The sequence below is a fragment of the Anopheles ziemanni genome, chromosome 2, assembly GCF_943734765.1.
Source record: "Anopheles ziemanni chromosome 2, idAnoZiCoDA_A2_x.2, whole genome shotgun sequence".
Taxonomy (NCBI): domain Eukaryota; kingdom Metazoa; phylum Arthropoda; class Insecta; order Diptera; family Culicidae; genus Anopheles; species Anopheles ziemanni.
This window is the reverse complement of record NC_080705.1, coordinates 8,171,183-8,186,055: the sequence shown is the minus strand read 5'-3', so window position 1 is coordinate 8,186,055 and position 14,873 is coordinate 8,171,183. Positions and strand designations below refer to the sequence as shown.

The following is a 14,873-nucleotide window of genomic DNA, read 5'->3' as shown; positions in this document are numbered from 1 at the left end:
TATTAAAACTATAAGCACATACAATAAAAATAAACTAGAAGATAAGAACTCCATCGGAAAAGCTGTAATCAGTTAAATGTAAAAAGAAACTGGTCAATGTCAGTGGTAAAAAGTGGTACCGGAAGGAAAGAGCACAAGTTGCTTAACATGCAGACAGGTGTGCAGTAAATGAAAGGTGTGTCTCCAGTCCAGTTTAACTACTATTCCACAAGAAGTACACCGACGGGGAGGAAGAAAATGTAATGAAAATCGAAATCGTGAAGTCATCGCCGTCTTCGTCGGTTATCTCCATTTTTTGCGCCTCTTCAACCCGTTCGTTGATGTTAGTGCATCGCTAATTATCACTGCTCGATATCAGATGGGGTTGGGGAGGAACGTCTTAGCGTCTTCATTGGGAGTGGAATCGTGTGGTGGAAAATTCCTATACTTTACCATGGAGGGAAGATTGTACACCTTGAAGACTGAAAAACGAACGGAAACGACTCTTCAACGGACAGGTTAATTGTGGTTAGTTGCAGAAAAGGAGGCCCGACCTGTATCACACCAAAAGGGATTGAAATAAGAAGCATTTTTGATATCTTTCCTGCTATCTTCTACTTTAAGGAATTGTTTTTAATATGTTTCCATTAAACATTCATCCTGTGTGGTATAAATTCGTTCGATACTTGTTTCAGCTTGTAGAAAAAGTAACTTGGAATTATTTTATTTACGCATTACCTAATCGAAACACTTTGGCAAACTCGAACCGTTTAACTTTGGTGTCCCAAGCGATATGGCTCGCCTTTTTAATCGGTCACAATCGCTGGATCCGGTCTATCCCGTTGATCGAACTCCAACCAAGAAGTGTGCTATTCGTCCGGGGAACCGGTCTGCCGATGGGCTTTCGCCAACGTGGACGTGGACTTGGTCGGGATTGTGTTGTGTGTTGTTGCGTCGTTTTTTCCGTTCATTCCTTTCTTTGCACAACTCATGTGGAGCAGAAGTTTAAGATGGACAGCGCGAAAAGAAGAGAGAACAAAATCAGTGAACCGACGTCTTGATACCGCGAACGCATTCATACACACACTCACTCAAAGCGGAAGGCCAGTACATTGAAGTACTGGACCCGTACGGCTAACTCGGTCGGCCGGGCGGTTCCTGTCAGTTTGGGCCGGCTGAAGTTGATCTTCGAAAACGATCAACGTCATCACGAGCTGCGGGAGGAGGTTTTTCTCTCTCTTTTGATAGTTCTTTTTCTTAAACGTTTTATTTACCAACACGCGCATGGCTTTCTCCATCGACGACGATGGGTTGCTTGGATGAAGTTCTGCTGACAGTCGTCCACCAGATGACCATACAAATCCGCAAAGGGTAGTCAACGTTGGTGAAGAATATAAAAAAAAGCCTTACAATGTAAAATAAGCCAACCAACATTCATCGTTTGATAAGATGTTGGCTAGATACAATTATATCTTACCTCTTATCGAAATACAATTGCAAAACCAACCCCATGCCTCATTTTCCTGAACAGTTTTCCAGAGAGTTTCCACACCCCCATCCTAATCTTCCAGAATGAGTGAGTGTTTATGTGTGTGTGTTTGATCGATTCTATGCCCGCAGGCATAAACCGTACGTGAAAATAAAAGAAAAAAAACCTCTCCCAAGGCATAGCGGTACTTGCGATCGCGGGAAGAGCTATGCGATCGTATTACATTACCTTCTTTGCTTTTTCTCTCCCCTTTTTTGCCCCATGTTTTTGCTCCGATATTCTTTGCGCGGATTCACGCCGCGAGATTGGCCGCGAATTGGTTGAGATGGAGTAATAGGAAAATGAGGTCGTTCGGGGAAGACCAGTTTCTGGTACCGAGTTGTCATCTTGCCGAGTAAAGAATGCAAAACGGTGAAGACAGGTTTACGTTTGACTTTTTTTGTCTTTTTACCGCTCGAAGGGTCCTTTCTTTAATTATTATTTGACAAAAAGCTAAAGTGGTACAATAAAGTTGAAATAATCTGTGTTTACTTTGGAGTAAAGTAAATAAAACATTAGTAACTCTTGTTGATACTTAAGCTGTTGATGTCTTTTCCAGTTTGGTTTGATGGTTTTTTTCATAGCGTTAGATTAATGTAGTAACTGTACTTTTATTTTCTAGAATTCCTTTTAGTTCATGTCTTTTCCTCTATCACAACCAACGAATGACATGCACTGATACCGCCTCATGATTTCTTCCAAGCTAAACCAAAAAGCATACACGCATAAATCTATTCATGATCGGCGCGGATGTCGCTCTATTGTTTACTCTATTGTTGCCGACTACAACCGCTTCGAATGGATGGATGTTCAAGGAAAATGTTCTCACACCATTTCCTACCGTTTCAGTGTCATGAATTCAATCCGCCCGTCCCGAAATGCGCTTGTTTATGTGCGACTGCGATGTGAACTGTAAAATCTCTCGGTGGGGTTCGTCGCTTGACGCCCGGTAGACAAATCTTTCGTTTCTCCCTTCATGAATCGTTGCACGATACATTTCATTTGGAAAGCATTTTTTTCTATTCAAGGGTAAAGCATGTACCTTGCCTTTGCTTAAAGATTCATGCTGAATTGTCCATTTTCTCAACATATTGAATCGTTTTTCGTCTTAACATTAGTAGTTTTCCGCCAACATCGACCGGAAATACCCAAACCCGGCCATTGCTTTGTGTTTTTTCCTTTTAACAGAACAATGTAATTGAAAATAGTTTTCCTCTGTGCAATTTCGTTTAATGTTTTGCTTTCATTTCTTCTTTTTCTCTCTCCTTGCAGATTAAACCAGAAGTCAATGTGGCGTCAAAATGGTTATCGTTACACGGGTAAGTGTGGTTTATAAAGGGCGCCCAAAGCGACGCTTTCCTTTGCAACTAAGGCAAGAAATCGCTGGAAGTCAAATTATGAAGCTTATTGTTTCCGTTTGTTTAGTCTCAACTGAGGTTTGTTCTAAAAAAACATAAGGATATTATTTTTGCATTTGCTCATGTTCCTTTAGATTAAGCTGGAGAGCTTTGAAAGTTTCTAGAATATTTCTCATTTAATGTACCCTTCAAAAAAAATCATAACTCTTCGTAGCTGCTTTTTCTTCGATGAATTATGGGGAATTTAGCGTAATAATTCTATTGAGTCATACTTGTTTTGTCTTAGATTATCACTAGTTACAGAAAATGATACGTAGGTCGATAAAGTTCATCGGTCGGCAAAATAGAAAAAGTAGATCCAAAATTCCACACGAAAAGTCTGGTCGTTTTCTTGCACCGATGTACACAGTTTGACGATGGGGTTTGTTTCAATTACCACTTTCTATCGCATCCGTTAATGAGTGCAAGTAAGAAATGAAAGGTCCCTAAGTTTCGTTTTGCACATTTTGGCTCATTAATGCTGGCTGAAAGTTAGGGCAGAGGGTAATGCAAGCACGTCATAAAACCCGGAAAAAACTGTTTCATCGGCTGGAAAACACCAAATACTTTTCTGGAAAGCGAAATCGGTTAACCATGGATCAGCATGGTTTTACGCGGTTGCTTCAAACACACTTTTGTTTAAAATAGTTAGAAACACCATGATTAAAGCAGAGGTACTAAGGTTAAAAGAAAAACTAAAAAACATAATACTTATAATGAGATGTGTTCCACCAAAAAGGGGACGTTTTTAGACACCAAACAATCGCAACGGAATTGCACGCTTCGGTCACGTACGGAAAATGGGTGGCTTCCGAGTGGTTGGTTCCAACATTCAGTCCAGTTGCATTTTCACCGCACGCCGGCTTCCTTCAGCTGGCCTTCCCGAAGTCACATATCGTGTGTGACTTCTTGGGCGTGTTTGTTTTCTGTTCGCCTTCGTTCTGTTTCCTTGTCTTCCCCAAGCTTTTCTCGTACGTTTTTCTGCACCGTCATAAATTAAACGCTTCAGGAAGCTTCTACCGTTTCTGTGAGGTGGGCCATTTTTAATTTTTGTCTTGCTGCTGCTACTGCTGCTTTTCGCCCGAAGGCAATAGGAAGAAGGTTCGCCACCCGCGGTGGTAGACACTTCACTCTACTTGCTGCTGATGGCCCCGGCACGAAAGACATCACCTCCCTCCCTCCCTCCGGCTGCTACGTTGCTACGTAGGCAGAAGCAGCTTTTTTCTGCAACAAAAGCACCCGGGAAAAGCCCAGCTGGGCGCCGGAGGAGCGTAGGCCGGGCGGTTCCTATTCGTTATTAATTAACGGCGCGCACGTGAGCTTTACTTTTCCTCGATTCCGTCGCTCGGCGTTCATGCGTACCTGATCGCGTTGTGTTTGCGTTTATTCCGTGTGCGATTGTTTCTTCTTTTGGTCCGGGGCGTTAAAGAAGGTTGCGGGCGCCCCCCGTTATGGGGGTTTTTGCTGGCAAGCAAATGGAAAAATGGCTTCGTAAGGCGCCCTTCAAGAAGCGACCAAACCGAGCCGAAAGTGCAACCGAACGGCACACACAAATCATCAGCCAATCAGGGATGGAAAAAGGAAAAGAAAAGCCACCGCAACCGTGCCGTTGGAAATAAAAAGTGCTCTGGAAGCTCTTTTTTTCGTGCTTCAGGAAGCGAATCTAAATGCACCACTCCTACGCAAAGAAACAACGTGGTTTAATGTTACGTATATAGAAGGTGGTCGGAGGTTTATTCAAGAAAGTCTCCGAAATCCTTCCGGGTTTGCAGGTTAGACAATTAGACGTCTCACATGCTTGCTTGGTAAGAATTTGTATCATCACATTCCTTTTTAAAAGTTACATCATGTTTTTTTTATAAAGCTGTAAAGCTTGAATTATAAATCTTAAAGGTTTAAAATCTAAAGCCCGGACTAAAAGAAAGCATCTTTTAATTCGAAAAACACAAATTTAGAATCCATCAGTATCGCATCTCCAAAAAGAAGTGCACAATGATTCATCAGTTCAATCACAGTAGCCCTTGCTGCACGTCAGACATTTCCGTATGTGAGCCATTTCTAGCGGTGGAGTTCCGAGAAAAAGCGCAAAATCAGAAAGATGCATCAATTAAAACTGAAACGGAAATCGGCCGAACGAAAGGAGGGCCACGCGCAGCCCCACGCATTTACTCCCGTCCTCTGTCCACAGCAGGATTGCGAACAGTCCGTGCTGCCTACGAGCCTTCTGCAGCACTTCCTCTGCGATCATGCCACGCTCAATATGACCGCAGTCGTGGGACGCGAGTCGATGCTGTTCCGGTTCGACGAGAGTTCGCTTCCGCTCGACCAACCGTACTGCCTTGGTGTGTTGGCTTACGGCGGTCGGGACTCCAAGGATCATCGCGCCCCAGCTTTCAAAGGGCACGTGGTGTCGAACCAGTACTTGCCGCGATCCTTTCAATATCTGCGAGATTATTTGCCTATTCTTGTCATGGCTTGTCGGACAACTCGGTTGGCGGAAAGGAAAGAATCGATCGAAGAGGAGGATAAGGAAACGCAGGATGAAGACGATGAAAATGTAACGCTGGTGTTGTGGTTGCTAACGATGGGAACTACGGTGCCTTTTATGGGGTACATGTCTGTGAGCGATGTGCTGTTGCACCAACGGCGCCGGAATATGGTCCGTTTGTGCGAACTGAAGGACTCCTGTTCGCCGATGCCTGGAATCGATTCTCCGCTGCATGAATGGAACTGGCTACAGCTGAACCGGTGCGATATAGACCGATTGTCGCACGGTGGAAGCGAACTGATGAGGCTGGAAGTTATGTTGGATGGGGAGTACTAGAGTTGGCGCCTTTATGGGGTTCTTCCCACCAAAGAAATAATAAATGAGAGTGTAGAATGAAGGGACTTGTATTAGATTAGATAGAGTTTTAGCGAATTCGGTTTGGTTAGAGTGTTGAATTGTTTTTTTCTCTCCCAAATTTCAGGGTGATTATATCTGGATCGAGCCCGTGTCCGGACGAGAGTTCGATGTAGCGATCGGGGCTCGCGTAATCTCAGCGGAGGGACGCCGAATTCAGGTGCGGGACGACGACGGCAACGAGCAATGGCTGACGCCGGAGCGGCGCATCAAGGCGATGCATGCCTCCTCGGTGCAGGGCGTCGAGGACATGATCTCGCTGGGCGATCTGCACGAGGCGGGCATTCTGCGCAATCTGCTCATTCGTTACAACGAAAATTTAATTTATGTAAGTACCAAAGCGTGACGCCAAAAGTTGGTCCTGGACTTTGTTTGACAGCCTCTTCTTTCTCCGTAGACGTACACTGGTTCGATCCTGGTGGCAGTGAACCCATACCAGATTCTACCGATCTACACCGCCGACCAGATCAAGCTGTACAAGGAGCGCAAGATCGGTGAGCTGCCACCGCACATCTTCGCCATCGGCGATAACTCGTACGCACACATGCGCCGCTACGGCCAGGATCAGTGCATCGTCATTTCGGGCGAATCGGGCGCGGGCAAGACGGAAAGTACCAAGCTGATCCTCCAATATCTGGCCGCCATCAGTGGGAAGCACTCGTGGATTGAGCAGCAGATTCTCGAGGCCAACCCAATCCTGGAGGCGTTCGGAAATGCGAAAACAGTGCGCAATGACAACTCGTCCCGGTTCGGCAAGTACATCGATATCCACTTCAACAACGCGGGCGTCATCGAGGGTGCCAAGATCGAGCAGTATCTGTTGGAGAAGTCGCGCATTGTGTCGCAGAACGCGGACGAGCGCAACTACCATATATTCTACTGCCTGCTGGCGGGTTTGTCGGCGGATGAGAAGCGACGGCTCGATTTGGGCCATGCGTCCGACTACCGGTATCTTACCGGTGGTGGTTGTATCCGGTGCGATGGTCGTAACGATGCGGCCGAGTTCGCCGACATACGGTCGGCGATGAAGGTGCTGTGCTTTTCGGATCACGAAATCTGGGAGATTCTGAAGCTGCTGGCCGCCCTGCTGCACACCGGCAACATCAAGTACAACGCCACCGTGATCGACAACCTGGACGCGACGGAGATTCCTGAGCATATCAATGTGGAGCGGGTGGCGAACCTGCTCGAGGTTCCGCTACAGCCGTTCATCGATGCACTCACGCGCAAGACGCTGTTCGCGCACGGCGAGACGGTAGTGTCGACGTTGTCCCGCGACCAATCGATGGACGTGCGGGACGCGTTCGTGAAGGGCATCTACGGGCGGCTGTTTGTGCTGATCGTGAAAAAGATCAATCAGGCCATCTACAAGCCGAAGTCGTCGACGCGCAGCGCGATCGGTGTGTTGGATATCTTCGGCTTTGAGAACTTCGATCACAACAGCTTCGAGCAGTTCTGCATCAATTTCGCCAACGAGAACCTGCAGCAGTTCTTCGTGCAGCACATCTTCAAGCTCGAGCAGGAGGAGTACAACCACGAGAGCATCAACTGGCAGCACATCGAGTTCGTGGACAACCAGGACGCGCTCGATCTGATCGCGATCAAGCAGCTCAACATTATGGCGCTGATCGACGAGGAGAGCAAGTTCCCGAAGGGCACGGACCAGACGATGCTGGCGAAGCTGCACAAGACCCACGGTACGCACCGGAACTACCTGAAGCCAAAGTCGGACATCAACACGAGCTTCGGGTTGAACCACTTCGCCGGGGTGGTGTTCTACGACACGCGAGGATTCCTCGAGAAGAACCGCGACACGTTCAGTGCCGATCTGCTGCAGCTAATCTCGAGCTCGACGAACAAGTTCCTGCAGATGGTGTTCGCGGAGGACATCGGGATGGGAGCGGAGACGCGTAAGCGCACCCCGACCCTGTCGACGCAGTTCAAGAAGAGTCTGGACTCGCTGATGAAGACGCTCAGTCAGTGCCAGCCGTTCTTCATCCGGTGCATCAAGCCGAACGAGCTAAAGAAACCGATGATGTTCGATCGGGCGCTGTGCTGCCGGCAGTTGCGCTACTCCGGCATGATGGAGACGATCCGCATCCGGCGGGCGGGCTACCCGATTCGGCACAACTTCCGCGATTTCGTCGAGCGCTATCGTTTCCTGATCAACGGTATCCCACCGGCGCATCGGACCGACTGCCGGATGGCTACTTCGAAGATCTGCGCAACCGTACTCGGTCGATCGGACTATCAGCTCGGTCACACGAAGGTGTTCCTGAAGGATGCGCACGACCTGTTCCTCGAGCAGGAGCGTGATCGGGTACTGACACGCAAGATCCTCATCCTGCAGCGCTCGATCCGGGGTTGGGTGTACCGACGGCGATTCCTGCGGATGCGTCAGGCGGCCGTCACGATTCAGAAGTACTGGAAGGGTTACGCCCAGCGGCAACGCTATAAGAAGATGCGCATCGGTTACATGCGGCTGCAGGCGTTGATCCGCTCGCGAGTACTGAGCCACCGGTTTCGGCACCTCCGGGGGCACATTGTGCGCCTGCAGGCCCGTATCCGGGGGTATCTGGTGCGGCGTGAGTATGGACACAAGATGTGGGCGGTGATCAAAATCCAATCGCACGTACGACGTATGATTGCGATGAAGCGCTACCATAAGCTGAAGCTCGAGTATCGGCGCCATCACGAAGCGCTTAGGTTGCGGCGGATGGAAGAGGAGGAACTTAAACATCAGGGTAACAAGCGGGCGAAGGAGATCGCCGAACAGCACTACCGTGACCGGTTGAATGAGATCGAACGGAAGGACATGGAGATCGAGCTGGAAGAGCGTCGTCGGGTGGAGGTGAAGAAGAACATCATCAACGATGCGGCACGGAAAGCGGACGAACCGGTCGACGACAGCAAGTTGGTGGAGGCCATGTTCGACTTCCTGCCCGACTCGAGCAGTGAAGCGCCAACACCTCATGGTGGTCGGGAGACGTCCGTGTTCAACGACCTCCCGGTGAACGCGGGAAGTCACGACGATATCATCGGTCCGATGCATGCCATCTCCGAGGACGAGGAAGACCTATCCGAGTTCAAGTTCCAGAAGTTCGCCGCCACCTACTTCCAGGGCAACATCACGCATTACTACTCTCGAAAGCCGCTTAAACATCCACTGCTTCCATTGCACACACAAGGCGATCAGTTGGCAGCGCAAGCCCTGTGGATAACGATCCTACGGTTCACGGGGGACCTACCCGAACCACGCTATCACACAATGGACCGGGATAACACGTCCGTGATGTCGAAGGTAACGGCCACGCTTGGGCGCAACTTTATCCGCAGCAAGGAGTTCCAGGAGGCACAGATGATGGGACTCGATCCGGAGGCGTTCTTGAAGCAAAAGCCACGCTCCATCCGCCACAAGCTGGTCTCGTTGACGCTCAAGCGCAAGAACAAACTGGGCGAGGACGTTCGCCGCAGGCTACAGGATGAAGAGTACACCGCCGATAGCTACCAATCGTGGTTGGAATCGCGTCCAACGTCCAACCTCGAGAAGCTGCACTTCATCATAGGTCACGGAATCTTGCGGGCGGAGTTGCGTGATGAGATCTACTGTCAGATTTGCAAGCAACTAACCAACAACCCTTCGAAGTCGTCGCATGCCCGGGGTTGGATTTTGCTATCGCTCTGTGTCGGTTGCTTTGCCCCGTCGGAGAAGTTTGTGAACTATCTCCGCAGTTTTATCCGTGAAGGTCCTCCCGGCTATGCGCCATACTGCGAGGAGCGACTTAAGCGAACGTTCAACAATGGTACACGCAATCAACCACCATCGTGGCTCGAACTTCAGGCGACTAAATCGAAGAAACCGATCATGCTACCGATCACCTTCATGGACGGTAACACCAAAACGCTGCTAGCAGATTCGGCCACGACTGCCCGCGAACTTTGCAACCAGCTTTCGGACAAGATCACACTGAAGGACCAGTTTGGCTTCTCGCTGTACATCGCGCTGTTCGACAAAGTGTCATCACTCGGAAGTGGCGGAGATCACGTGATGGACGCCATCTCACAGTGTGAACAGTACGCGAAGGAACAAGGCGCCCAGGAACGCAACGCACCATGGCGACTGTTCTTCCGCAAGGAGATCTTCGCCCCGTGGCATAACCCGATCGAGGATCAGGTAGCGACCAACCTCATCTACCAGCAGGTCGTGCGGGGTGTCAAATTTGGCGAGTACCGATGCGATAAGGAGGAGGATCTGGCGATGATTGCCGCCCAGCAGTACTACATCGAGTACAGCACCGACATGTCGATGGATCGGTTGTACACGCTGCTGCCAAACTTCATCCCGGACTACTGTCTGACCGGCATCGAGAAAGCGATCGATCGCTGGGCAGCACTGGTTCTAACGGCGTACAAGAAAAGCTACTACCTGAAGGATAAGGCAGCGGCCCTCAAGGTGAAGGAGGACGTGGTCAGCTACGCCAAGTACAAGTGGCCACTATTGTTTTCGCGCTTCTACGAAGCCTATAGGTGAGCCTTTTTAAAAGCAAACCCGACCTCACGATCTTCTAATGCGCGTGTGTTTCGTTTCGTTGTAGGAACTCGGGTCCCAATCTTCCGAAGAACGACGTCATCATTGCGGTCAACTGGACCGGTGTGTACGTGGTGGACGATCAGGAGCAGGTGCTACTCGAGTTGTCCTTCCCGGAGATAACGGCCGTGTCGAGCCAGAAGACGAACAAAGTGTTCACGCAAACGTTCTCCTTGTCGACGGTCCGGAACGAGGAGTTTACCTTCCAGAGCCCGAACGCCGAGGACATCCGGGATTTGGTGGTGTACTTCCTGGAGGGACTAAAGAAACGGTAGGCATTTTGTGTGGAGAGTATATTTTTGAGGAAGTATTAATGCGGTTTTTATTAACCTGCAGCTCAAAGTATGTGATAGCACTGCAAGACTACAAAGCACCGGGAGAGGGAACAAGTTTCTTATCCTTCCTGAAGGGCGATTTGATTATTTTGGAGGACGAAAGCACCGGTGAAACGGTACTCAACTCTGGCTGGTGTATAGGTAAGTCAAGTCTAACGCACACAATCAGTATAATACAGTCGAGAATTTATCACTGTCCTCTTATGGTTTAGGTTGTTGCGAGAGAACACAAGAACGTGGCGATTTTCCGGCAGAGATAGTGTACGTCTTGCCGACACTCACGAAGCCACCGCCGGATATACTGGCCCTGTTCAGCGTGGAAGATGCACACCACGGTAAGCGACTCAACTCGGTGCACTCGAACGGCAGCACGGAAGGTCGCGATCGGCCGCACAGTCTGGCGGAGTACTCTCTGGATCACTTCCGGCCGCCACCGAAGCGCACCATGTCCAAGGCGCTCAGTACGCTCAGCTCGAAGGGCCGCGGTGGGGACGAGCTGTGGCGTTACTCGCGCGAACCACTCAAGCAACCGCTGCTGAAGAAGCTGCTGGCCAAGGAGGAGCTAGCCGAGGAGTCGTGCCTAGCGTTCGTTGCCATCATGAAGTACATGGGAGACCTGCCATCGAAGCGGCCACGCATCGGCAACGAAATCACCGACCACATCTTCGACGGGCCGCTCAAGCACGAGATCCTGCGCGACGAGGTGTACTGTCAGCTGATGAAGCAGCTGACCGACAACCGCAACCGGCTGTCGGAGGAGCGCGGCTGGGAACTGATGTGGCTGTCGACGGGTCTGTTCGCCTGCAGCCAGCAATTGCTGAAGGAGCTGACGTTGTTCCTGCGGACCCGACGCCATCCGATCTCGCAGGACTCACTGCACCGGCTGCAGAAGACGATCCGCAACGGACAGCGCAAGTACCCCCCGCACCAGGTCGAGGTGGAAGCGATTCAGCACAAGACAACCCAGATCTTCCACAAGGTGTACTTCCCGGACGACACGGACGAAGCGTTCGAGGTGGACTCGTCGACGCGCGCCAAGGACTTCTGCCACAACATCTCGCAGCGGCTGAACCTGCGCTCGAGCGAGGGCTTCAGCCTGTTCGTGAAGATCGCCGACAAGGTCATCTCAGTGCCAGAGGGAGATTTCTTCTTCGACTTTGTGCGCCACCTGACGGACTGGATCAAAAAGGCGCGACCGACGCGGGACGGCTCGAATCCGCAGTTCACCTACCAGGTGTTCTTCATGAAGAAGCTCTGGACAAACACGGTCCCAGGGAAGGACAAGAACGCCGACCTGATCTTCCACTACCACCAGGAGTTGCCGAAGCTGTTGCGTGGCTATCACAAGTGCTCGAAGGAGGAAGCGATCAAGCTGGCCGCCCTCGTGTACCGGGTGCGGTTTGGCGAAAGCAAACAGGAACTTCAAGCTATACCGTAAGTGTTGGATAAAGTGTATCTCCGTCATGAACTTCTAACCGTTTACGTCTGTTTCTTTTAGACAAATGCTACGTGAGCTGATACCGTCGGATTTGATTAAGCTTCAGAATGTAAACGATTGGAAGCGATCGGTCGTGGCGGCCTACAACCAGGATGCCGGTATGTCGCCGGAGGATGCCAAAATCACCTTCCTGAAGATCGTGTACAGGTGAGGGAGATCAAGAACTCTGTCTAAAGTCGTGTGGGTCGTGTTAAACAAAATTCCGTTTTCCATTTCGCAGATGGCCAACGTTTGGTTCGGCGTTCTTCGAGGTGAAACAAACAACCGAACCCAACTACCCGGAGATGCTGCTGATCGCGATCAACAAGCACGGTGTTAGCTTAATTCATCCCACATCGAAGGTAAGGATTCTTCTAAAAAACGATTGGCAAGGAAACAATTTTTCTTATCGACCTTCTTCCCTTCCGTTCGTAGGACATTCTGGTGACGCACCCGTTTACGCGCATCTCGAACTGGTCGTCCGGCAACACGTACTTCCACATGACGATCGGAAATCTGGTGCGCGGCTCGAAGCTTCTCTGCGAGACCTCCCTCGGTTACAAGATGGACGATCTACTCACGTCCTACATCTCGCTCATGCTGACCAACATGAACAAACAGCGCACGATTCGAGTCAAGTGAACACACCCAAACCCGCGCATGAATTAGAACCAACAGGGACAACATAACGATACTTTTCCGTTGGAGTTTTGAAGGGATTTCTAATGAAGGGAAATCCCATAATGTCTTCTCGATCGCTGCAACGCAGCTCCGTCCATTATTGTATTATTCGTAGTTGTGTCAGTTCTCCTCAAAATGACTTAAAAGACAGCGCCCTTGTCGTCGTTAACGTTAGCACTATATTTTCTTATAATTGTCAAGAACCATTTTGCTTGAAGCTGTTTCTTTTCGAATGAAGTTTAAATATTTTAGACGACGACAAGTGTGTTTCTATAAAATGAAGCAACTATCCAAAAGATACCCAAACTCGCGGTAGAAAAGCCAGCACAAATATATGCAACGCGCGAACAATGTATGTATCAACACTAGAGGATTCTGTGAAGAAGTCCTGCCGCGGCACAGAGTACTCAAGACATTCACCGGCCTTAGGACGATTAGCAAAAGTATAGGAAGTATATTTTGTTTCGATTGAGCGGAAGAAGGCAGCACGGAAGTGGAAAAATTAGCTACAACACTATCGAATAAGGCATTTGTTTTTCGTCCTCCTCGTAGTTAGAACGTTTTACCGATTTGTTTCCCTCGATTACCTTGTTGTTCTCGATTGTCTTTTCTCACACGATCGTATGCTTTTTGTTTTGTGTCACAAATAGGGTATAGCAGCAATAAAATGAAACAAAAGGGAAATCTGAAAATTTTATCCAATCGATCGGTTTATCGGTTTATTTCGAAATTATTTTAGGCCAGTTGGAGCGGTAACAGGAGGGAGCGTGTGGGTATTTTTAGTTAAGCATTTTTTTGTTTGTTTGTTAGGAGAGCTGCTCCATTTACCCTGTAATTTATTGTCTTTTTAAGAAAGATGTCGCCCCGTGACGGCTACGCGAATCTTTTATACACTCTTCGCTTTATATCGTAGCAAGGTTTTCCTTTCCTTTCCCCCGAGACGTATTTCAGTTAGCTTCGGCCCGGACGCCCGGCTATCCGGGACGATTATTATTATAATTACTGCTATTAATAATATTATTGAATATATTGTAATGATTATTTTTAACTGTCTGGCTGTATCCGTTCCGCACCCGGGGGGCGCCAGGATCATCAGGGTGCAGCAGCATTCATCGGAAGATTAGAACAAGAAGCAAGAAGAAAAGAAGTTTGGTGACGACAGAAGTTGTCCGCTCCGTTACGGAATCCGATAATAATGATAAAGGAGGGAAAAAACTTCGTTTTGTAGGGCAAGTTATTATTTACCTATTTTCGAATGCGAAATCTATGCAATAAAGACAAACACGAAATCGAATTCAAATGGGGGGTAATTTTTTTATTACGAATTTGGTTAAGGAAAGAAAATAAGAAGACATACTCCCATTTTATGGGAAATTTGTATTCCTTTTTTGTCGGATAAAAATGTTTCAAGTATAATATTGGATATAATATATATTCTTAACGAGTCGGTTCGGTCAATTCTTTTACACCCTATTTCTACCTAATTTCCTCCCGATTGTTATAGTTATCGTCTTACAACATATAACATCCTTTAACATCATATTTACCTGATTTGATACATTTTGTGCACACATTTGCAATTAATACTCGCTGCTAAGTTATGATCGGTAATGTTATCCTTTATTGTAAATAGTTTTTCAATACAGTTTGTGATATTAAGCGCCTTCTAAATTTAAGAATCAAGATTCTTACAGCAAGTATTAATATATAAACCACTCTATTCAAATAATCACTCGTTCAATCCTTCTTCAGATTATATTTTTTTGAAGTCTGTAATGTAACCCCTTCGGTGCTTTACCGGTTACCAGGCGTCTCCATATGTCACGATCATTGTGTGCACCACACTTGTCACGATCATTGTGTGAGTCATAAAACAGTAAGGAATCACGTCGAATTGACTCAACGAAACTGTATCAAATCTGTTTTTTTTTTTTTTTTTGTACAGGTTTGTTCACGATCAGACTTGTCGCACGTTGTTTTGAACCG

General features: G+C 48.3%; 1 protein-coding gene across 1 annotated transcript; it reads left to right on the top strand.

Moving 5' to 3' along the window:
• Positions 1–2,808: 2,808 nt before the first annotated feature.
• Positions 2,809–12,848, top strand: LOC131294953 (myosin-VIIa). Its single transcript, XM_058323008.1, has 9 exons — positions 2,809–2,826; positions 5,874–6,134; positions 6,204–10,333; positions 10,402–10,665; positions 10,731–10,870; positions 10,942–12,163; positions 12,228–12,374; positions 12,448–12,568; positions 12,642–12,848. Exons 1-9 carry the CDS (start codon positions 2,809–2,811, stop codon positions 12,846–12,848), a joined length of 6,510 nt encoding a protein of 2,169 aa, XP_058178991.1.
• The last annotated feature ends 2,025 nt before the right edge of the window (positions 12,849–14,873 follow it).